The sequence below is a fragment of the Larimichthys crocea genome, chromosome IV (assembly GCF_000972845.2).
Source record: "Larimichthys crocea isolate SSNF chromosome IV, L_crocea_2.0, whole genome shotgun sequence".
NCBI lineage: Eukaryota > Metazoa > Chordata > Actinopteri > Sciaenidae > Larimichthys > Larimichthys crocea.
The window spans coordinates 3,756,426-3,781,504 of record NC_040014.1 but is presented as its reverse complement, the minus strand read 5'-3'; the positions used below and the strand labels follow the sequence as shown (position 1 = coordinate 3,781,504).

Genomic DNA, 25,079 nt, shown 5'->3' with positions numbered 1-25,079 from the left:
AAATAAAAACTTTCTCTTGTGTTTTTTTTAGAGTTAATTGAAAATGAAAAAATATATATCATACACTGTTGTGAAAGGACAATGATGTGCTCAGGATATTAGCTACATTGTCCTTGGTGCATTGGGAGAGTGAAAGTGTAAGCACTACACTACTGGGGTGAATTCTGAACCATTCAGAGTTCAACTTTGTCTACGCCACCATGGTAGCCAGAAACTTGGGGGTCATGATGATTGATGACCAACTGACCTTCTTTAATCATGTCACCTCAGTTGCCTAGTCACTTCACAACATAAGAAAAATCAGGCATTACTTGACTCAACATGCTACCCAACTACTAATACAGGGTGTTGTCATCTCGTGAGTCAATTACTGTAATACCCTCCTGACAGGGCTCCCAGCCTGCAAAAGAGTGAAACCTCTCCAGATAATTCAGAACATGGCGGCACGCCTGTTTTACAATCACCCCAAAAGGGTACATGCTCATCGAGCTCCACTGGATACCTGTAGTGCATTAAATTCAAATCACTAAAGCTTGCCTACAAAGTAGTCTGCGGTTCTGCACCCACCTACTTTCATGCCCTCATATAGGCATATGTTACCTCATGTCTGTTGCGCTCCTCCAATGAACGACGCCTGGCTCTGCCACCCATTCACTTAAGGCAATCCAGACTTTTCTCGTCTGTTGTTCCCCATTGGTGAAATGCACTACGAGTTCCGACCAGAGCAGGGGCATCCCTCTCTACCTTTAAAAAACTCCTGAAGACCCAGCTCTTCAGAGAGTACCTCCTCTCCTAGAACGACCAACAACTGGACTGCTAAATCTATCTCTCTCTCTCTTGCTGCACTGCATGTCCTAGTCGCAATGTACCATAATTGTTTTCCTTTTTTGTAAGTTGCTTTGGATGAAAGCGTCAGCTAAATGACTAAATAAATAACTAAACAGACAATGTAACATAGCTTCACTCATTTCTTCCCTCTCTTCTTGATGAGGTTGGAAGCAGTTGACAGACAGCAGCCTCGCTGTGCTAGCTTTTAAAATTTGTTGGCTGTCAATCCGAACACGTTTATTTACATTTGAGGAACAGGAGCAACCAGGGTGTGAGCAGGGCAAATGGGGGTGATATATTAGCTAATTTAGCTGGAAGATTAGCCAATATAAATCATCACATAAGCTAGCTAGGTTGAACAGGCACAGTATCAATTATTTGGCTTGGATTAATTAAACACAGCCTTTGACAAGTGTTCATTTTATGACAGTAATAATAAGCTCTGAAAACCTTGTTTGAAATTGGTCTGTAAAAAAAAAAGTGACTTTTTTCAAATCCATTATCAAAATCTTTGCTTCGTTCTTGTGATCTTTATTTCATAAGCAAACTACCATAAATGACATTAACAGTCTAAATATGCAAACTGTAGACTTGCTACCAATGGACTGGTAATAAAATGGGTGAGTAGTCTGAATGTCAAGCTAATAAAAATACATCAATATAATATTTTATTGTCTTGCCTTACGTAAATAATACACATTTCTACACCACTGACAATTTTTGTATATTGAATAATTCCAGTACCAAAATATTACTTGGCAGTAACATTGTTTATCGTCACTGAGCCATAAACAATCAAACAAACCCAGGCGACATACATGAAAAGTAAATTTGTTTAGAACTACATACAAACATATATGTTAATTATTATTAACACATAATTAAATAAAACCAAGGAAATATAATTTATATTTGTCATCAATTTATTTTTTTCATGAACCAATACTGATACTCTTTATTCTGTGTAGATTATGGGAAGGTTGGGAAGGACACTGGTCCAGAAATGCACGTAACGTACTCTCATCTTCTGATGCACATAGCTCTTGTCCATCTTAGAATTGATCTCCAAGAACTGCTGTCCAGTGGAGGTGAATTGAGGCCAGGTAGCGGGCACGCTTAGATCTCCTTTATTGGGGTCTCTGTGGACAGAAAACAAATATGCAGTTTTAGTTTTCTAAGTCAGTGTCTGATTCAGGTTTATTTGATTTCTGTGATGGTTCTATGTTTAGTGTCAAAACTATACCCAGTTTTGGCAAAGTTGGTCCAGTAGGCGATCATGTAGCCAGAGACATCACGGTGGCGAGGCCAGTACGCGAGTGGTGTGGTGAAAGGCTTTCCGAACACGTACTGCAGGTCATCAGCGTGGTCGGCTCCCATCCAGCTGGGGTAGGGCCTGCCAATGCCGCCCATACGATTGGGCTGAGAGAACAGGTAGGAGTAGGTACGGCCAGTCCTTTGGTGTGACAAGGAAAAAATATCCAAGATTAAGGTCCATGCAGGTTTTCAGAGTCTGGTAAAGATGACAAACATGCCTTGCACCATATAGATGGTTAAACTGCTGTACAAAATGTCTTATTCTATCAATTCCACCTTCTAAAACACAGTGTGGAACAAATTGGCTTATCAAAGAACTGATAGAGACATCTATATAGCAAGATGTTATTCTTACGTGGCATTGGCAGCATGAAGGTGGAGGGCAGCCTGAGTAGGAACCAGGAAGATGTAGTCTGTTCCAATCTCCACAACAGTTTTTTTAATGGTCTCCCTACTGGGATTTGATCCCCAGGTTGAGGTGTATGTGGAGTAGGCATTGTCCAAACCAGCCTTGCCTTTCTCCTTAGTGTACGAAGCCAGGAGTCTCTTCACATCCTCACTACAATCAAGAAGAAAAGGTTGGAAGATTAGGTAATCAAACATCTTTGTGCTAGCAAAACTCACTTAATATCATTACAGCTCTCTGAAAACGTACAACATGCACAATTGTTAATGCTTCACATTGTGATGTAATGGCTTCAACTCACACAGAGGTGTCTATCAGAGGGGAATTTATTGACGGAACATCTAAACCAGTAAAGAGGTGTCCGTCCATGTCGTTGACTCCAGCAATGTAGTCGATGTCAGCTGCATTGTGGAATAAGTTGTAGGGCTCATCCGGCAGGAAGTCACCATCAATCACAGGGGACAGGGCCAAGTTTCCTACAAGGGGGTCTGACAGAGGCAGATATAGTACAATTAAACACTTACTATATATGCTACTACTAGGCCTAACACAAACCTAACTCTAACCCTAATCACAACACAAACCTAACCTTAACCTTACGGACAAAGGCGCCAACACTTCCATCGAAGCAACTGGGACCACGGCGGTGGAACCAATTGGGTGAAGGAGCATGCACCACCTGTCTACTTCAGGCTACTGGTCAGTTCCCCTTCCCTAACCCTGAATACACTACTATCTTGGTGTGTCAGGATTCTTAAGGACACACTTACTAGTCAAGTTTCCAACCAAACTCTAAAAGATAATATGAATTAATGTGCATTTCCATGCAGTACATTTATATGAACATTAGTAGTTGTACATCGAGATATATATAATACAATAAATACATGTTTGTGCATATTCTCCAGCTGGGTGCCATTAAAACATTGCAGAAGAAGAGGTCAAAGTAATATCATTTTTGTCTCTCTATTGAAGTAAAAGTGTCAGTGGAAATGATGTCACGTGCTTCCTGTATGTCAAACTAATTCATTTAATCTGTTCTCATTGTGCTTTGTCACATTTCATCTTTATCAATACATATCAATAATTTTTCCACTTTGGTCAAGCTTATTGAAAATGCTGCTAACACACTGGAAACATCATACAGAGGGACAAAGCAGTTAAGGTACAGTAGCTGGGGTTGCTGATCTGAGGATCGAATGTGGTACAAAAGATTATTTAATGGTAGGTATTGAACAGACATAATACACTACAAGTTAATTTTTTTCTTTGGTTACTAATCACTGACACAATGTCTAAAACGAAAATGTAAACTAGACTGTGTGGAGTGTAGTCCTTACGATCAGGTGAGCTAGACAGACTGAGAGAGCCAGCCAACGTAAGGAGTGCAGGATCAGTCATCTTCAAACAGGCAGCCATAGTGTCATCAGTGGGGCAGTTCACCTTCAGAGCAATCTGGGGAAAGGGTTCAAATAATCTTTAATCTACTCCCTCGCCCTAAAGTTATGTGTACACATTTGAATTCTGGTTAGCTATCACCCCCATACAAAAAAAGTGTTTAATGTTCCACTGGAGAAATAAATGTGTCATGTCAGAGAACTGTTATGTACCTCCTCAGCAAACTTGCGGGGGTTCTTGTTGACAGCCCAAGGGCAAAGAGCGACCCCACTCTGGGAGATGGCTCTTTTGAACAGTCCTTTGTTGTGGGGTGTGAGAGTCTGTGGGCAAATAGACCAAAAACAAGAGATATTTTATGTATATTATATCTTTTATGTTCTTTCATTGTAGTCTTTTTATGTCTCTCATCTCTCTATCATGATCATCTCACCTGGAAGCTGACACTACCTCCACCTGCAGACTCTCCAAAGATGGTGATGTTGTCAGGGTCTCCTCCAAATGAGCGGATGTTCCTGTTCACCCAGGCGATGGCAGCGTGCTGGTCCCAAAGACCATAGTTTCCTGGCGAGGATCAAACTTCATTCAATCAGAGCAGGTGCAATTTATAAAATTGTCGGAAAGGCCAACATCTTCTAGGCTCTGTATAATTCTGTCACTGCACCTACCAGGTAAGCTAGAGTCTCCAGTGCTCAAGAAACCCAGAGTCCCCACACGATATCCCAGCGTCACAATAATAACATTTCCTCTGTCTGCAATCTCCTGCCCACTGTACAGATAGTTGTCCAGGAAGTTAGCACCCATTGACCCTCCAGCCAGGAAGCCTCCTCCATAGATCCAGACCATGACGGGCAGGCCAGTGGACACTAGAAGACAGAGAGAACAAGATTCAGCTGAAGTTCAGATCTAATATGGATGAGATTCCGTGGGCTTATCTGAGCATTTACCTGAGCGTCCGTGAGGAACCCAGATGTTAAGGTAAAGACAGTCTTCACTGCCTCTGGTGTCAGTCATGATAAGGTTCACCTGGAGACATCTCTTCCTGTACTCAGTGGCCTTCAGAACACCTGAAGAGAGAAACATGCAGTGTAAGAGCAGTACAACATCATACAGTTTAGGCCACTTGAAGATGAAACCTTCAATCAGTCAAGTCGAAAGAGAAGAGGTGAGCACACATATGTTTGTGGTGTGAATTATACTTTTTTTGTTTTGGTCTAGAAGTCATTTCCAGTAGGTGAATAGTTCAAGCAGTCTACCCACCGTCCCAGCCAGGATGACGCTTTGGTTTCTCAAACCTTCCAGGAATGTCAGCAAAGGGAATCCCCCTGAAGATGTCCATGTGATGGCGGAAACCAAGACGAATGTTCTCACCCTCCACCATACCTCCCTCTGTGTACACCACCCCGAGCTACAGTAATTAAGCAAAAATTTAAGAAAAGACCGAACAAATATATTTTACATAATAATACCAATGAAGGAATTCATGTTTTGAAAAAAAAAATTAAAATGTTTGAATCACAGATCTATCAAAACTCATTAAAAAAACCTCATAACGTCTCTCATTATTTTACAGATACTGAACTTTAATATGTGATTCCTTTGATTCACTAGAATACAGGTTTTGTGACACTTACAGAGGTCGCAGAGACCGTCTCCAGAAACACAGCAACAGCTACCAATATCCCGAGCTTCGCCATCTTGACCATACTGCGGGAACCAGGTTGATTGTCGGCCAGACTTTTATAAAGGACACCCCTCCCCTAAACAACATCTGAACAGTGTGCAGTCTGTGGGCCTGCTTTTCTCACTGTTACATAACATAGTATTTAATTACCTTGTGTGCAGAGGTCTGACAAAAACCTAAAAGACTAAAAGATTTTTGAGATTCATATTAGCCATCAGAATGATATTAGCTGTCATTTACGTCAGCTACTTTACTTGTCTCCTCATCGGAGGTGGAAGAAGCAAGTATTACAAAAAGTACTTAATTAGTACTTAGTTATGCAGGTATCAATATCATGATACAGTCTGTACAGGTGGGGCTAATTGTAACTTTAACTTGACATACTGCTCATAGCTTTATGATATCAATTTTAATTTGTTGATAATATTCTGCATTAATAATTTGAAGCTGTACAATAACTACTAATAAAAGCTTTTAAATAAATGTCGTAGAGTAAGAAGTACAACATTCCTCACAGAAATGCAGTGGAGTAGAAGTATACATTTATTATGTAATATGATATCAATAGGATTAGTGGCATAGAATGTTGTACTGTAAGATGTAGGTCAGAATCTTTTTTAATAAACATTTCAATATGAAAGAGATGTGCAGAAAGGACTCTTGTACTATTTTAATAGAAGCAAAATGATGGCTTCCACTAAATTCTTTCCCACATGTCAATCCCTGTCTCTCTCTCCCTACCTTCCTGGACTCTTCAACTGTCTCTATCGAAAATAAAGCTTGAAAACGTCAAAAAAAAAAATAAAAAATCTTTAAAACAAAACAAAACAAAAAAGATCAATTTAGATTTTCTATAGTTTTTAGTTGATGAAAGTCTTGTGATGGCCTTTTGGATTGGCTGTAGCAGTGTGACTCCTGTCCTTTTGGACAGCTGTGTCAACTCAGCAGAGGCTGCCTTCCTGATACGCGACAGCATGAGGAAAATGTTACGAGAATTTTTAAAAAGAAAAACTCTTGAATAAGAGGACTGGATTCAAAGTATCAAAGTTGAATTTATTATTCTTGTACAAGAAGGAGCATTTAACAGTGCAACATACAAAAGGGGTTACAGAGAAAAGGCTCCCTGAGGAGCTCTAACAGTAGGATCTTATACTTTTTTTTTTTTTTAATGGGCTATCTCAGACACCTCCTCACTGATACAGTTAATATCATAACATCCTTTTTTGGTTTTCTGCTCAGTAATGAGCATTATGTTTAATATCCAAATAGTACTCCCCTAATCTGTCTCTCTTGTCCTTGTACTATTTTTATAATTATCTCTCCATGCCAGCTTCAGTAAACACATGCCAAATAAGGGAAGTGGATGAGACATGCAAAAAACAGAACACACACACACAGTCTCTATATGATTTAAATCATCTGCACCCCAGTATAATCCTAATTTTTATAACAGAAAAGAAAAATCACCCTCAAAGGTTTTTTTGTTTTTTTTTAAATCATAAAGTTCAAAACTATCTTTAAGCAAAATAAAAGTTATGTCATGGATATATGTTATGATTATCATACATTGTCATTTATTGAGGAAAGGGTTATACATAACATATTATGTTATGTATAACCCTTTCCTCAATAAATTTAGGTGGACATTAGCAAAATGTTACCTATCTAATTTACTATGGTCAGTGACTGTACAGTCCCCTCCAAAAGTATTGGAACAGTGAGACCAATTCCTTTATTTTTGCTGTAGACTGAAAACATTTATGTTTGACATCAAAAGATGAATATGAGAAAAAACATCAACATTTCAGCTTTTATTTCCAGGTGTTTACATCTTGATCTGATATACAATGAGGAAGATAGCACCTTTTGTTTAAACCCACCATTTTTTCATGTGAGCAAAAGTATTGGAACATGTGACTGACAGGTGTGTTTTGTTGCCCAGGAGCCTCCTAAATTATTGATCATTGATTATTCAAACAATAACTAGCACTGAATGTCTACACTCAGTTTCAGATTTGGGTTCTGCCTGTGAATTTATAGTTAGGTGTGAGGTGTAAACAACATGAAAACCAGAGAGCTGTCTATGGGTGAAAAACAAGCAATTGTGAAGCTGAGAGAAGATGGAAAGTCAATCAAAGCCTTTGCACAAACACTGGCCATAGCCAGTACAACCATTTGGAATGTCCTGAAGAAGAAAGAAACCACTGGTGTAGTAACAGACGTCAAACAGATAGACTGAGGAAAACAGCAGCAGTGGACGACAGAAACATTGTGAGAGCTCTAAAGAAAGACCCTAAAACAAGTGTTAGTGGCATCAGCAACAACCTCCAGAGGGCAGGAGTGAAGGTATCACCATCTACTATTCACAGAAGACTTCATGAACAAAAGTACAGAGGCTACACCAGAAGATGTAAACTACTCATTAGCAAGAAGAAGAGGCAGGAATTTGACGAAAAGTACAAAGACAAGCCTAAAAAATTCTGGGACAAAGTTTATGGACTGATGAGACAAAGATGAGCATAATAAAAGTGATGGAAAGACTAAAGTTTGGAGGAAGAAAGAATCTGCTCATGATGTGCAGGTAATGTCATGGCTTGGGCTTACATGGCTTCTTCTGGGCGAGTCCATTAATCTTCACTGATGATGTAACATATGATGGCAGCAGCAAAATTAACTCAGAGGTCTACAGAAACATTTTGTCTGTAATTTAAAGAAAGATGCAACCAGACTGATTGGGAGATCCTTCATCATACAGCAAGATAATGACCCAAAACACACTGACAAAACAACAAAGGAGTTCATCAGGGGTAAGAAGTGGAAGGTTTTACGCTGGCCACGTCAATCTCCAGACTTAAACCCTATAGAGCATGCATTTTATCTGCTTAAGAGGAGACTGAAGGGAGTAACCCCCCGAAACAACAACAGCTAAAAGAGGCTGCAGTCAAGCCTAAAAAGGCATCACAAAAAAAGAATGCAAAAGTTTGGTGATGTCAAAGAGTCACAGACTTGATGCAGTAATTGCAGGTGCTAACTTCTACATTGTGTATCAGATCAAGATGTAAACACCTGGAAATAAAAGCTGAAATGTTGATCTTTTGTCTCATATTCATCTTTTGATGTCAAACCCAAATGTTTTGGCCTCACTGTTCCAATACTTTTGGAGGGGACTGTATATAAATCTGCCCAATGACTAACACACCAGCATCTGTTCAAAAGCACCTGTACTGACATGGCTCCCTTATCATGGTCCTGTACTGTACACGTGTATATTTCTTACCATATGTGTATCCATGTATACGTGGCCACCACATGGCATTTCTGAGACGTTTGTCATGAAACAATGTTCTACATCTCATCTCGTGTGTGGAGGGTGGCTACACTGGCAGTCAGCTGAGACAGAAAGCAAATGAGAGAGAGAATAACACAACAGGAGCTCTACCTTTCAATGCAGCAGCATGCTGGACCTCGGGAGAATACTGGCAGATAATGAACTGTTGTATTTCTATAACATGCGGCGGGCGGTCAAAAATTGCACATCAGCACATTATTAACTGTGTTATGTGCATGTGGGAAAAGATCAAATAAAAAAATAGATATCTGATTGGACTGTTGTGATTATGCTGTGAACAAACGGTGGCTTAACTGGTATCCCTGATAATTTTCAGTTGGACTATTTTCACAAAAATCTTAATTACAAAGATAGAAGTACTTCCATTTTTATTCACATTTGACTTAAAAACAATTCAAACATATCACCTCTTACAGTAACAAATAATGAAAGATATTAACGCTCATCAAAATGGTTTTGTTAAATATAATCCAGTATTTCTGTCTCCATCTCATTTTCGCTACCCTCCGATGGCTGAAACTCATCATCTTTATCTTCCTCTTCATCATCCTTGTTCTCGTCATCCTGCACCTCTTCCTCTGTATCCACATCTCTTCCTGGGGATTTTAAACTCAGGCCTATGCATCTGCGTTTCTTGGGGAATTGTGGCAGCGCTGAGGAAGAGAAATGACTTCAGTGAACAAACAAAAGGTATCGTAGTTAACACACTTTGAACAGCGTTAAGTTGTTATACAAGCCAAAGTTAAGCCCCCTTTTTTGTTATCTGTCCTGTCCAAACCTCATCAGTGTAATTTTCTACTCTTTTGCACTACACTATGTTTTGTTCACCTGGAGAGGCTAGTGGACCTAATGCTGTGTTCCAGACAACTGTATTGAATACAAATACTTACTATCATATAATGCATTTCCAAGCATAAAAGTGCTGTGAAATAAAATGCATAATGGCGTCAGTTACCTCGTACTGTGTTGTTCCTCCTCTGTTTTATTCATATATACACAATTGAACACAAGTATGTGTGTACACTTGACTCATTCATCAGTTTGCCACGTTTTTTTTTGTTTATGTTTGGCATTGTGCACATGGAATGCTTGAATGTCAAAAGTTTGAAATTTAAACTGAGAAAGACCTACCCCTGACTTTGATTGGAACGCATCTTAATAATCATTGTGTTTTTGTCACTTTAGAATGAGCCTTTTATTTCTGAATAGAGAGTAGTTCTTCTTAGAGTCACCACCATGTTTCTACTGCCTCACCACTAGATGTCACTAAATCCTCCACACAGAATGTTTAATGTTTTTTTTTTCATAGCAAATGACACACAGTTTGAGGTAAAACTCCCAAAAATAACCTCACACATCCGAAGTGCTGTCGATGGTTGAAAAACCAACCAATGCACACAGATATTACAAACCCTGTAGGACAATATAGAAAAGAAATATGACAGCAGAAGTTGAAAGGAATGTGGTGAAGGAGGATTTATTTTAACTAAATACAACTCTCACAGTGTAGACAGCTGCATTATATAGGAACAGTATATTATAGGCTTGGTTTGCAAAACAGTTCCTTTATGTACTCACACGCTCAATGTTGAGTTAATCTCCTATTTAAATTCCTCCACCTGTCAATTGAGGGTTCAGGCCCACTTTAACCCCTGGGCAGGACATTCCTAACTGTTACCACATATATGTACATATTACACCAATCTAATTACTCACACTTACACACAAGTCAGCAGCACTGTTTTTAAAACTTGCTCTAACAGTACAAAACATACAAAAATGTATTTTGTTGTTTAAGAAAGCCAGGACAAACTTTATTTTCACTGTATGAGAGCTAGAATTTTACTATTGGTTTCTGAATACATAACATTCAGGATATAATTTGTATAAAACACTTTTCTTCACTTTAATTAGCATTTACAGATTATTGTGGTTGGATTTAAGATCAGCCTGATCAGTGCCAAGGCCTTAACTCCCATAGCTAATGTAAGAGGAAAAACTTTCTCTTGTGTTTTCAGAGTTAATTGAAAATGAAAAAATATATATCATACACTGTTGTGGAAGGACAATGATGTGCTCAGGATATTAGCTACATTGTCCTTGGTGCATTGGGAGAGTGAAAATGTAAGCACTACACTACTGGAGTGAATTCTGAATCATTCAGAATTCAACTCTGTTGAAGTCTGTGCACCCCGACAAGGGTAGCCAGAAACTTGGGGGTCATGATGATTGATGACCAACTAACCTTCTTTAATCATGTCGCCTCAGTTGCCTGGTCAAGCCGCACTGCACTTCACAACATACGAAAAATCAGGCAATACTTGACTCAACGTGCTACCCAACTACTAATACAGGGTGTTGTCATCTCGTGAGTCAATTACTGTAATACCCTCCTGACGGGGCTCCCAGCCTGCAAAAGAGTGAAACCTCTCCAGATGATCAGAACATGGCGCCTCGCCTGGTTTACAATCACTCCAAAAGGGTACATGCTCATCGAACTCCACTGGATACCTGTATCAGCCTGCATTAAATTCAAATAACTAAAGCTTGCCTACAAAGTAGTCTGTGGTTCTGCACCCACCTAGTTGGATGCCCTTATGCCCTTATATAGGCATATGTTACCTCATGTCTGTTGCGCTCCTCCAATGAATGACTCCTGGCTCTGCCACCCATTCAATTAAGGCAATCCAGACTTTTCTCGTCTGTTGTTCCCCATTGGTGGAATGCACTACCAGTTCCATTTCCAGTACCAGTTATCAGAGCAGGAGCATCTCTCTCTAACTTTAAAAAACTTCTGAAGAGAGAACCTCCTCTCCTACCACTACCAACAACTGAACATGCTAAATCTATTTCTCCATCTCTTGCTGCACTGCATGTCCTAGTTGCACTGTACATTAATTGTTTCCCTTTTTTGTAAAATAAATAATAGTGTCACCTAATGACTAAATGAATAACTAAACAGACAAGGTAACATAACTTCACTCATTTCTTCCCTCTCTTCTTGATGAGGTTGGAAGCAGTGGACCGGCAGTGGCCTTGCTGTGCTGGCTTTTAAAATTTGTTGGCTGTTGGCAAACCCAGGTGACATACATGCAAAGCAAATTTGTTTACCACTACATACAAGCATACATGTTAATTACTATTAACACATAATTAAATAAAACCAAGGAAATATAATTTATACTTGTCATCAATTTATTTTTTCATGAACCAATACGCCAAATAATGCTCTTTATTCTGTGTAGATTATGGGAAGGTTGGGAAGGACACTGGTCCAGAAATGCACGTAACGTATTCTCATCTTCTGATGCACATAGCTCTTGTCCATCTTAGAATTGATCTCCAAGAACTGCTGTCCAGTGGAGGTGAATTGAGGCCAGGTAGTGGGCACACTCAGATCTCCTTTATTGGGGTCTCTGTGGACAGAAAAAAAATTAGGCAGTTTTAGTTTTCTAAGTCAGTGTCTGATTCAGGTTTATTTATTTCCAGTGACGGTTCCATGTTTAGTGTCAAAACTATACCCGGTTTTGGCAAAGTTGGTCCAGTAGGCAATCATGTAGCCAGAGACATCACGGTGGCGAGGCCAGTATGCCCGTGGTGTGGTGAAAGGCTTTCCGAACACGTACTGCAGATCATCAGCGTGGTCGGCTCCCATCCAGATGGGGTAGGGAAAGCCAATGCTGCCCATACGATTGGGCTGAGAGAACAGGTAGGAGTAGGTACGGCCAGTCCTTTGGTGTGACAAGGAAAGAAAATCCAAGATTAGTGTCCATGCAGGTTCTCAGAGTCTGGTAAAGATGACATACATGCCTTGCACCATATAGATGGTTAAACTGCTGCACAAAACGTCTTATTCTATCAATTCCACCTTCTAAAGCACAGTGTGGAACAAATTGGTTTATCAATGAACGGATAGAGACAGCTATATAGCGAGATGTTATTCTTACGTGGCATTGGCAGCATGAAGGTGGAGGGCAGCCTGAGTAGGAACCAGGAAGATGTAGTCTGTTCCAATGTCCACAACAGTTTTCTTGATGGTCTTCTTACTGGGATTTGATCCCCAGGTTGAGGTGTATGTGGAGTAGGCATTGTCCAAACCAGCCTTGCCCTTCTCCTTAGTGTATGAAGCCAGGAGTCTCTTCACATCCTCACTACAATCAAGAAGAAAAGGTTGGAAGATTAGGTGATAAAACATCTTTCTGCCAGCAAAACTCACTTAATATCATTACAGCTCTCTGAAAATGTACAACGTGCACAATTGTTAATGCTTCACATTGTGATGTAATGGCTTCAACTCACACAGTGGTGTCTATCAGAGGTTTATTGATTGACGGAACGTCTAAACCAGTAAAGACATGTCCGTCCATGTCGTTGACTCCAGCAATGTAGTCGATGTCAGCTGCATTATGGAATAAGTTGTAGGGCTCATCCGGCAGGAAGTCACCATCAATCACAGGGGACAGGGCCAAGTTTCCTATAAGGGGGTCTGACAGAGGCAGATACAGTACAATTAAACACTTACTATATATGCTACTACTAACCCTAACACAAACCTAACTCTAACCCTAATCACAACACAAACCTAACCTTAACCCTATGGACAAAGGCACCAACACTCCCATCAAAGCAACTGGGACCAGGACAGTGGAACCAATTGGGTGAAGGACCACGCACCACCTGTCTACTTTAGGGTAGGATTCCCCTTCCCAAACCCTAAATACACTACTATCTTGGTGTGTCAGGATTCTTAAGGACACACTTACTAGCCCAGTTCTCAACCAAACTCTAAAAGATAATATGAATTAATGTGCATTTCCATGCAGTACATTTATATGAACATTAGGAGTTGTACAGCGAGATATATATAATACAATAAATACATGTTTGTGCATATTCTCCAGCTGGGTGCCATTAAAACATTGCAGAAGAAGAGGTCAAAGTAAGATCATTTTTGTCTCTCTATTGAAGTAAGTGTCAGTGGAAATTACGTCATTATGTCATATAAGAACTAACAGAGCACTGTTAAACGCTCCTTCTTGTACAAAAATAATAAATTAAACTTAAACTTTGATACTTTGAATCCAGTCCTCCTTATTCAAGGGTTCTTCTTTAAAAAATCTTGTAACAGCTAACACACTGGACACATCATACAGAGGGACAAAGCAGTTAAGGTACAGTAGCTGGGGTTGCTGATCTGGGGATCGAATGTGGTACAAAAGATGCTTTTATGGTGTAGGTATTGAACAGACATAATACACTACAGATTTAATTTTTCCTTTGGTTACTAATCACTGACACAATGTCTAAAACGAAAATGTAAACTAGACTGTGTGGAGTGTAGTCCTTACGATCAGGTGAGCTAGACAGACTGAGAGAGCCAGCCAACGTAAGGAGTGCAGGATCAGTCATCTTCAAACAGGCAGCCATAGTGTCATCAGTGGGGCAGTTCACCTTCAGAGCAATCTGGGGAAAGGGTTCAAATAATCTTTAATCTACTCCCTCGCCCTAAAGTTATGTGTACACATTTGAATTCTGGTTAGCTGTCACCCCCATCCAAAAAAATGTTTAATGTTCCACTGGAGAAATAAATGTGTCATGTCAGAGAACTGTTATGTACCTCCTCAGCAAACTTGCGGGGGTTCTTGTTGACAGCCCAAGGGCAAAGAGCGACCCCACTCTGGGAGATGGCTCTTTTGAACAGTCCTTTGTTGTGGGGTGTGAGAGTCTGTGGGCAAATAGACCAAAAACAAGAGATATTTTATGTATATTATATCTTTTATGTTCTTTCATTGTAGTCTTTTTATGTCTCTCATCTCTCTATCATGATCATCTCACCTGGAAGCTGACACCAGCTCCACCTGCAGACTCTCCAAAGATGGTGATGTTGTCAGGGTCTCCTCCAAATGAGCGGATGTTCCTGTTCACCCAGGCGATGGCAGCGTGCTGGTCCCAAAGACCATAGTTTCCTGGCGAGGATCAAACTTCATTCAATCAGAGCAGGTGCAATTTATAAAATTGTCGGAAAGGCCAACATCTTCTAGGCTCTGTATAATTCTGTCACTGCACCTACCAGGTAAGCTAGAGTCTCCAGTGCTCAAGAAACCCAGAGTCCCCACACGATATCCCAGCGTCACAATAATAACATTTCCTCTGTCTGCAATCTCCTGCCCACTGTACAGATAGTTGTCCAGGAAGTTAGCACCCATTGACCCTCCAGCCAGGAAGCCTCCTCCATAGAGCCAGACCATGACGGGCAGGCCAGTGGACACTAGAAGACAGAGAGAACAAGATTCATCTGAAGTTCAGATCTAATATGGATGAGATTCTGTGGGCTTATCTGAGCATTTACCTGAGCGTCCGTGAGGAACCCAGATGTTAAGGTAAAGACAGTCTTCACTGCCTCTGGTGTCAGTCATGATAAGGTTCACCTGGAGACATCTCTTCCTGTACTCAGTGGCCTTCAGAACACCTGGTGAGAGAAACATGCAGTGTAAGAGCAGTACAACATCATACAGTTTAGGCTGTTACCTCTACTACTCAAAGATGAAACCTTCAATTAAAAGAGAGAGAAGGAGAAGAGAAGAAAGAGAAGAGGTGAGCACACTTATGTTTGTGGTGTGAATTATACTTTTTTTGTTTTGGTCTAAAAGTCATTTCAAGTAGGTGAATAGTTCAAGCAGTCTACCCACCGTCCCAGCCAGGATGACGCTTCGGTTTCTCAAACCTTCCAGGAATGTCAGCAAAGGGAATCCCCCTGAAGATGTCCATGTGACGGCGGAAACCAAGACGAATGTTCTCACCCTCCACCCTACCTCCCTCTGTGTTCACCACCCCGAGCTACAGTAATTAAGCAAATTGTAAGAAAACACTGAACAAATATATTTTACAGAATAATACCAATACAATTTCATGTTTTGAAAAATAATTAAAATGTTTGAATCACAGATCTACCAAAACTCTGAAAAACTCACACATCTCTTTACAGACTGAGCATTATTTTACAGATACTGAACTTTAATATGTGATTCCTTCGATTCACTAGAATACAGGTTTTGCGACACTTACAGAGGTCGCAGAGACCATCTCCAGAAACACGGCAACAGCTACCAATATTCCCAGCTTCGCCATCTTGATCATACTGCGAGAACCAGGTTGATTGTCGGCCAGACTTTATAAAGGACACCCCTCCCCTAAACAACATCTGAACAGTGTGCAGTCTGTGGGCATGCTTTTCTCACTGTTACATAATATTTAACCACCTTGTGTGCACAGATTACTTCAAACATGTTAAAACTCACCAACATCAGTGATCAAAAAAAGGAAGGCACATTTTTATAGTTTCTCAACATGTGAGAGGTGTTTTTATTGGACACTAGTACATAAGATTGAAAATGAAGTCGGCATTAGATAGCTAAAGTTAAAATCTTTAGTCAGTATGGCACAAGAGAGAGCAGTTCTAATATATATTCCAAATATAGTCAAAGCTGTAATAGGAAGTGAAAGGTCTATTTGACAAAAACCTAAAAGACTTTTAAAAGATTTTTGAGATTCATATTAGCCATCAGAATGATATTAGCCGTCATTTACATCAGCTACTTTACTTGTCTTCTCATCAGAGGTGGATGAAGTACTCCAACTGTGTACTTATTTAAATGTAGCAACACACATTGTAAAAATACTCTGTTACAGGTAAATGTCCTACATTCAAAGTTTTGCTAAAGTAAAAGTACAAAAGGATTAGCAAGTATTACAAAAAGTACTTAATGTAGTTATGCAAGTATCAATATTATGATGCAGCCTGTACTGGTGGGGCTAATTGTAACTTTAACTTGACATACTGCTCTCAGCTTCATGATATCAATTTTAATTTCCTAATACTATTCTGCATTAATAATTTGAACTAGTAATAAAAGCTGTCAAATAAATGCAGTGGAGTAGAAGCATAAATTTGAAAGTACTATTATATACTATTATGTAATATGATATCAATAGGATTAGTGACATAGAATGTTGTACTGTAAGATGTAGGTCCGAATCTTGGCCACACTTTTTAATCAACATTTAAATATGAAAGACATGTGCAGAAAGGACCCTTGTACTATTTTAACAGAAGCAAAATGATGGCTTCCACAAAGAATTTTAAGAGGCTACACCAGAAGATGTAAACCACTCATTAGCAAGAAGAAGAGGCTGTAATTTGACAAAAAAGTACAAAGACAAGGCTCAAAAATTCTGAGACAAAGTTTTATGGACTGATGAGACAAAGATGAACATAATAAAGGTGATGGAAAGACTAAAGTCTGGAGAAAGACAGAATCTGCTGTACAGGTAATGTCATGGCTTGGGCTTGCATGGCTTCTTCTGGGCGAGTCCATTAATCTTCACTGATGATGTAACATATGATGGCAGCAGCAAAATTAACTCAGAGGTCTACAGAAACATTTTGTCTGTAATTTAAAGAAAGATGCAACCAGACTGATTGGGAGATCCTTCATCATACAGCAAGATAATGACCCAAAACACACTGACAAAACAACAAAGGAGTTCATCAGGGGTAAGAAGTGGAAGGTTTTACGCTGGCCAAGTCAATCTCCAGACTTAAACCTTATAGAGCATTTTATCTGCTTAAGAGGAGACTGAAGGGAGTAACCCCCCAAAACAACAACAACTGAAAGAGGCTGCAGTCAAAGCCTAAAAAGGCATCACAAAAAAAGAATGCAAAAGTTTAGTGATGTCAATGAGTCACAGACTTGATGCAGTAATTGCAAGCAAAGGATTAGCTTTTATTCACTTTAATCTACTTTAAGTCTATCTGTTCCAATACTTTTGCTCCCATGAAAAAAGGGTGGGTTTAAACAAAAGGTGCTATCTTTTACATTGTGTATCAGATCAAGATGTAAACACCTGGAAATAAAAGCTGAAATGTTGATCATATTCATTTTTAATTTTTTGATGCTGTCTAAGGTACAGCAAAAATAAAGGAATTGGCCTCACTGTTCCAATACTTTTGGAAGGGACTGTATATAAATCGGCCCAATAACTAACACACCATTATTAACTACTTAATCAAATAAAGAAATAGATATCTGATTGGACTGTTGTAATTATGCTGTGAACAAACGGTGGCTTAACTGGTATCCCTGATAATTTTCAGTTGGACTGTATTTACAAAAATCTTAATTACAAAGATAGAAGTACTTCCATTTTTATTTACATTTGACTTAAAAACAATTCAAACATATCACCTCTTACAGTAACAAATAATGAAAGATATTAACGCTCATCAAAATGGTTGTTTTGTTATATATAATCCAGTATTTCTGTCTCCATCTCATTTTCGCTACCCTCCGATGGCTGAAACTCATCATCTTCATCTTCCTCTTCATCATCCTTGTTCTCGTCGTCCTGCACCTCTTCCTCTGTATCCACATCTCTTCCTGGGGATTTTAAACTCAGGCCTATGCGTCTGTGTTTCTTAGGGAATTCTGGCAGCGCTGAGAAAGAGAAATGACTTCAGTGAACAAACAAAAGGTATCATAGTTAACACACTTTGAACAGTGTTAAGTTGTTATACAAGCCAAAGTTAAGCCCCCTTTTTTGTTATCTGTCCTGTCCCAACCTCATCAGTGTAATTTTCTACTCTTTTGCACTACACTATGTTTTGTTCACCTGGAGAGGCTAGTGGACCTAATGCTGTGTTCCAGACAACTGTATTTAATACAAATACTTACTATCATATAATGCATTTCCAAGAATAAAAGTGCTGCAAAATAAAATGCATAATGGTATCTATGTGTACACTTGACAAAGAATCATCAGTTTGCCACGGTCAGCCATGTTTTTTTGTTTATGTTTGGCATTGTGCACATGGAATTAGGGTTAGGGTTAGAACTGATTGGAACGCAGCTTAATAATCATTGTGTTTTTGTCACTTTAGAATGAGCCTTTTATTTCTGAATAGAGAGTAGGTCTTCTTAGAGTCACCACCATGTTTCTGCTGCCTCACCACTAGATGTCACTAAATCCTCCACACAGAATGTTTAATGTTATGTTCATAGCTGGTCACACTTTCAGCCATGTTGTGTCTACACAAAGCTTCATCAGTGGAACTGTTAGAGTTGTTAATGTGGAATCACAAAGAAGACACGGCGTCCATGAAGTGAGTGAGGACACATTCTTGGTAATGGATATTTTCCTTACCTGGTTTCTGGACTCTGATGACCTTCCTGATCATGGCTGAGATCATGTCCCTCAGCTTGTCTGTGGTGCCAAGAACACACCAGCCGTCTCTCTCGTCGCAGGCCTGCTCATTCCCACCGTTCTCCTCGATCACATCTTTGATACTGGAAGCAAAACAAATAGCTGCACTACATCCAAACGGTTGTGGAGAGTAACTGGAGAGTACATTTACTCATGTACTGCAATGTACAATCTTAAATTACCAATTAAGATACATGTAATTTTCTACATAAATAAATCAAAAGTAGCTCCACCTTTACCTCCTCCAACGTTAAAGTGATGCACACATTATTGTATTATTTAAATTGACCACTCCACTTTTGGTCCTTTAGGTATGTCCAAATCTTATTACATTAAAATAATCTATATATATCTAAATAGTGTCCAGAATGATAAGAAATTTAGACTGAAAACATTTCAAAGCCAGTTACTGAAAAGAGTCACAACATAAAATATTCATATTATATACTGTATATACTGCAAATGTATAAGAAGGAAGTAGGATATGCAGCACTTTAATGTACCTTGCCACATCCAAATCACAGAGCTGGTAAAACATCTGTCTGTGGGGAGGCAGCATGCCTTCTCTGAAAACATACGATGACTCCTGTGGAGATGAAACAGAGATCAATCTGTATCACAACACCTATCATACAGATGTTGAAAGATAACCATGATTATGAATTATAGACTTATTATCATCTAAAAGTTGAAACATTAGTCTTATGGAGACCCAGAGGGTTCAAATTGAAATAAATTATGAAAACATGTGTATATTTTAAAACGTGTGTTAGCTCTGTGTTTATATGACGATGGTCACTGACCTTCAGCTGGTAGGTGACTGGGTTTGAATCTCGACTGGTGCTTGGACCCTCCTGAGCTGGAAGTTCCATCACACTAGCTGGCTGTGGACCTGGAAAAAAAAAAGCATACACAAACATGTTGTGAGTTTACCTTGGCAACAATAGCAGGACGGCGGAAATTATTGAGGACTTGTTCCTACTGTTTAAGATAGGACACGTACGACATGTTTGAAGAGTCAGCTCACATGAACCCTCTTCCTGCCACTACATTTGTGGAAGCATTTCATACTTATTTTAACTATAGTAGTGTAAAAGAAGAAGCGGCTGTTTGATTTTTGAGTATATGTGACTTCCAAAGACCGCTTAGTGCTAGTTCAGTCAGTGAAACTACACAGTCAGTGTGGGATTCCAAAAATCCAGATGACATCTAGCTGATAGAAATCAGATTTTCTCTGACTCTCTTTACGCAATGTTTAAGAAATTAGGTCACTGCAGAAAGCTGACAGCACACTGGTTACATTAGTATATACGTGTTTGTACCTTTAATTTGCCCGCTAATTCATCTGCTTTTTCCACAGTATATGGACAGTACATGGGCATAGCTTTTCAATTTGGCCTCTTGCATTTCAGGTAAATCAAGGAGAGTTACTTTTGATTATTCATTCATTTAATTGGTTTAAATCCTCTTCTGGGAACTTCCACATATCTTATGTGTGTTCTTTGAAGTGGTACATGTTTGTCTAGAGGCTGTTCTCATGACCAGGTGTCTCTTAAATAATATATTTTAAACCTCAGTGGGCTTTCTCCACAGAAGACAATTTGGCACGGTGAAATAAGAAAACCATGGGTGTGAATCATGAAAATATATGATGGCTGCATTCCATTTAGCTGCTCCAGTAGCTGCCTCCTCCATGTCAAGTAAATACTGTACATATAGATAAATTGACCAACGCACCTGCTTTGTTGAATGTGATGGGCAGACTGTAGTTTAGGGCACTCCTCTTTGCTTTTACTGGCATGTCCGATAATGAATACCCTAAAAGTCGGAAGAAAGAAGAAGCATCTGTCAGTGTCAGCAGACAGGCCTTGACCTTCTTTCAAAATAAAAAACTGATCTGCTGAAGACAGCGTTATAGAAAAATGCTGATATTCAGCATAGACAGAAGGGTTTAAATTGTGTTGAATATACCTAAAAATGATTTAATGAGATCATGTCATGTCACAGTTTTATTAACCTTTAACTGTAACTGTCCTGTCTCAGATTCTTACCATCCTTGGTGCTACAGCGGATCCTGAAGTCCAGCATCTGGTACTTCTTAGACTCTCTACTCTTTCGAGGGTCATAGCCCAGCCTCACCCACAGACTCCTCCACGGTCCTGTCACCTACAAAAGTAAATCTGGTGTTTAATGTAAGTGATTTATATAGGACTTCCTTAAAGCAGAGAACAGACTGCATGAATCAACAACGACATGAACATTTGCACAATTAAAGACAAGTAAGTTAAGTAGCTTTGCTAAAACAAATTGTTGGGACATATGCTATATACATATGATGCTTTTGTGGGACATAATTTATTTTTTTTAAAGATGTTTTTGAAATAAAGATTCTGAAAAGCACCCTCACATTCACACCCCTCAGCTCACCATGTAGTAGGCAAAGACGGGCAGCAACAGTTTCAGTTTATCAGGGTGGATGTTGATGTTGGCTTTGACTGCGTTCCGTGACCAGATGGGTCGACTCTCAAACATCTAGACCAAAAAGTTGGTTTGAGATAAGATAAAAGTTCAGAAATAGATGTTAAGTCATACATGTAAAACAGTATATAAAAATCAGTCGCCATCTCTGGAGTGGCAACACTGAAAAAAAGAGCAACTGTTGAAAATGGCCTGATGGCAGTCACTGCATTATGTGATCCAAGACATGAAATAAAGAAAAATAAAGCCAAGAAGACTGCATCTACAAACAGTGCAGTTTTCAATTTTAAGGAAGGAAATTAATTCAACACATTTGTTAAGCCTCAAAGAGACACACTTTTTTTTAGTGTGTAACAATGTAAGCAAACCGAAACTTTGTTTCCAAGAAAAGTCAACGGGGTTCCTTTAAACCACAGTAGGTAATGCAACAACAAATATTCACCTCTGTGGCTTCAGTTTTAACTTCTCACACGCCTCATTTCTTATCCAAACAGTAAACAGTAAATTAGTATGAACACCAAAAGAAAAATATATATATATATATTCCTATTGTATCCTACAATTCTTTAGTCTATAAAAACTTAAATATTGAAAAATGTTTAATGATAATGTTTGAATAATAATGGTAATGATTAAATAACTTATTTTGTCTGAACAGCCTAATACCAATATATAGGTACAGCAGCACACATACCTGTTTCAGTTGTTCTTCAGCCTGCTTGTCATGCTCTTTCAGGCAGACTCGTGTCCAGTTGATCTTGGCTGCCTCGAGGCACTCGGTGGGCACAGTGGGATCACAGAAGCTTACAAAAATGGCATTGTGGGGCCGTCGAGCGCGATTCAAACCAATAACATTCTTCTTGTTCGTGGGCAGCTGGCTATAAACAGAAAGGTGGAGAAATATTAATTCCGGACGAGCTGCATCAACATCACAGATGAAGATAAAAAGTTTCTAATAGTGTTGTTTACAAAGGGAATGAGCAGAAATTGTAAGGCTGGCTTAATGAATGATGTTCTGTTCCTACAGAGCACTCACAGTGACTTTTGAGAGCTGTCAGTCCGGTAGAAATAATCCACAGGGCTGTCGAGGCGTGAGAAGATGGCCGGGGGAAGAAAGTAAGGCATGGGCTGCTCAAAGAACTCCTGATTCTCTGATTTTCGGAGGATGATTTTGTCATACAAAGACGTGTCTTTTCCACCCTCTGAATGCACGGCTAGGCACTGAAAGTCTGCCAGGCCTGCAAAAAACAAACAAACAGAACAACCAACCTCATCTATTCAGCTTTTCCCCCATATCAATACTTTTTTTTATTATGAGATGTTCAAACCATGTCTATATGATAAAGTGCACTTAATAGATTTTGTTATTGAAACTCCTACCTTGGAATTTGTATGTTGTTCCTATGACTCCGAGTATGTCCATGTGGATCTCAGCATCGCTGGGATCTTTTTTTCTGACCCGCCGCCGCACTCTGAGGAGGAGGTTGCTTGAGGGGAAGCGGTTTCCACAGAGAGAATGACAGAACGGGTCCTGAGGTCGGAAACGCAGCTCAAGACGTCTGTTGGGGTGAGCGAAGGTCTACGGGATCAACAGGAAACACAGACAGGTGTCAGAGTAGAGCTACAGCGGAGATGCTGACAGATGCTTTATAACTCACAAACCCCATTTTAACCCCTCCTTCCTGATCAACAGAGACGGAAGAACAAAGACATAATCGTATCATCTCATATTCAATTGCACATCTAGTTGTGTAAATGATGCACTGCAATCTCCTCACATCACCCTCACCTTCCTAATGTAAGAGTCACTGTTTAGTTTGTCTGTTCTGGGCTACTGTAGAAACACGGTGTTTCAAAATGGCGGCCTCCAAAAGAGGACCCGCTCCCACTGTAGATATAAAAGGATAATTTAACATAACAAAAATAAAAAATATTCTTATTTCAGATGATTACATGTGCATGAAAACATAGTTATGAATATTCTGAAAATAAAGCGCCTAAACCTTACACATTAAACCATTTAAAAAATCTGTAAATGTACTTTTATTTCCATATCAATGAAGTTAATTTGTATTTATTTATTTATTTATTTGGACCTTTAACCATAACAAACGGCACGTTGTGGGCTGTGACGTCACGGTGATTTCATAGCTAGTGTGTCCCGGTTCCGGTGTGCTCACTTTGGACACTCCTTGTTCACCCCCGAGAGTGTCCAGCATCTTGTCCACGCTGGAGACCACCGCCGGATACTCCACACACACCAGCTTGCTGTCCCGCAGCTCCACGGTGGACGAGCTGCCGGGCACGTCGACGTCTTCAGACCGGTCGGACAGAGTCAGCTCTTTCAGGGTGAAGTCCAGCTTCAGCTCCCGGGAATCCGCCATATTGGCTGCTTTAATTGCGATATTTAGGCGGGTATGATGAACACTGAGGTTAACACAGAAACTACAAACTGCCTACAACTACAAATGCCGCTCATACACACTGCCCCTGCAGCGAGAGAGCGTGTCCAAGTACAAAATAAGGCCGAGCGGAAACGCTAGCTCACACACATTTAGTTCCGCGGGTATATACTGTATTACTCTGTCTAATTCCATAGACATATATACTGTACATAGACATATATACATAGACGTTGCATTGAGCGCTGAATCGTACGTCGACGTCGCCGCTATATTGGAAATGGCAGATCTGCCCGTAAACTAATACAAGGAAATGGACTGAACTTCATAAAGCGCCTTTCTACAAAGTTCTTTAAGTTAATGTCTCTTATACACCCATTCACACACACACTAATATATCTGGGAAACAAACAGGCACCAAAAACAACGTATGTAACTTTTAAAGTGATGATTATAAATGTTTACTCCTTATGTAAGCACCAAACCAACGTATGTATTTTTCTAATACTGAGTGTTTACAGCTACTAATGTGTGTAACACTGTTACTGTGATGATAAATATTGAAATATTTATATTTAACATTTAATCTGTGTCTATAATAACCAGATCCTGAAATATATATATACATACACACACACACACATACATGTGTACTATATGTATGTATATATGTTCACATGTAATGTACACGTTAGTGCTCTTTATTCAGAAAACCCCGATGTGCTAGCAAATAACATTAGCCTGTTAATATTAGCATGTTACCATTAATATGTTCATTCTTAAATTCTTAGTGGTTAATGCTAATTAACATTAGCATGTTAGCATTAGCCTTTTAGCAATTAGCATGCATTTAATTCCTAGTGGTTAATGTTAATTAGCACTAAATTTAGCATTGCTAATGCGCTAGCTGCTCTGCTATCTCTGTGTGTCATTTTAGACAGATAAGTTTCAATTAAGTACCAA

General features: G+C 39.4%; 2 protein-coding genes across 4 annotated transcripts; both read right to left on the bottom strand.

Annotated features, from left to right (window-relative positions):
• Positions 1–1,730: 1,730 nt before the first annotated feature.
• cel.2 (carboxyl ester lipase, tandem duplicate 2) lies at positions 1,731–16,145 on the bottom strand. 3 transcript variants are annotated; one of them, XM_027278636.1, is made up of 11 exons: positions 16,042–16,119; positions 5,204–5,351; positions 4,891–5,010; positions 4,612–4,809; positions 4,377–4,507; positions 4,159–4,266; positions 3,889–4,003; positions 2,850–3,036; positions 2,498–2,701; positions 2,072–2,281; positions 1,731–1,967 (listed from the first exon to the last, which is right to left on the bottom strand). In XM_027278636.1, exons 1-11 carry the CDS (start codon positions 16,111–16,113, stop codon positions 1,784–1,786), a joined length of 1,677 nt encoding a protein of 558 aa, XP_027134437.1. In that variant the 5' UTR covers positions 16,114–16,119; the 3' UTR covers positions 1,731–1,783. The 3 variants fall into 3 exon arrangements, with proteins under 3 accessions (XP_027134437.1, XP_019134805.2, XP_027134436.1); XM_019279260.2 differs by lacking the exon at positions 16,042–16,119 and adding an exon at positions 5,578–5,679; XM_027278635.1 differs by lacking the exons at positions 1,731–1,967; positions 2,072–2,281; positions 2,498–2,701; ... (5 more) ...; positions 4,891–5,010; positions 5,204–5,351 and adding exons at positions 12,149–12,392; positions 12,498–12,707; positions 12,924–13,127; ... (5 more) ...; positions 15,326–15,445; positions 15,666–15,813 and having other exon boundaries at positions 16,042–16,145.
• gtf3c5 (general transcription factor IIIC, polypeptide 5) lies at positions 9,241–24,263 on the bottom strand. The gene is made up of 11 exons (XM_027278637.1): positions 23,895–24,263; positions 23,095–23,293; positions 22,751–22,952; positions 22,409–22,592; positions 21,664–21,768; positions 21,288–21,402; positions 20,974–21,054; positions 20,040–20,128; positions 19,740–19,822; positions 19,177–19,319; positions 9,241–9,629 (listed from the first exon to the last, which is right to left on the bottom strand). The coding sequence occupies exons 1-11, from the start codon at positions 24,096–24,098 to the stop codon at positions 9,436–9,438; spliced, it is 1,599 nt and encodes a 532-aa protein (XP_027134438.1). The 5' UTR covers positions 24,099–24,263; the 3' UTR covers positions 9,241–9,435.
• Positions 24,264–25,079: the final 816 nt, after the last annotated feature.

Excerpts from the sequence above, each read along its gene's own strand:
- cel.2 (XM_027278635.1), bottom strand. The coding sequence starts at position 16,113 with ATGATCAAGATGGCGAAGCTGGGAATATTGGTAGCTGTTGCCGTGTTT. Across the intron at positions 14,702-14,811 it reads GAGCTGGTGTCAGCTTCCAG|ACTCTCACACCCCACAACAA; the intron begins GTGAGATGATCA and ends ATTTGCCCACAG. Across the intron at positions 13,128-13,275 it reads CCTCTGATAGACACCACTGT|TGAGGATGTGAAGAGACTCC; the intron begins GTGAGTTGAAGC and ends TCTTGATTGTAG.
- gtf3c5 (XM_027278637.1), bottom strand. The coding sequence starts at position 24,098 with ATGGCGGATTCCCGGGAGCTGAAGCTGGACTTCACCCTGAAAGAGCTG. Across the intron at positions 22,593-22,750 it reads GACAGCTCTCAAAAGTCACT|CCAGCTGCCCACGAACAAGA; the intron begins GTGAGTGCTCTG and ends TTCTGTTTATAG. Across the intron at positions 21,403-21,663 it reads CCGTCTTTGCCTACTACATG|GTGACAGGACCGTGGAGGAG; the intron begins GTGAGCTGAGGG and ends TTACTTTTGTAG.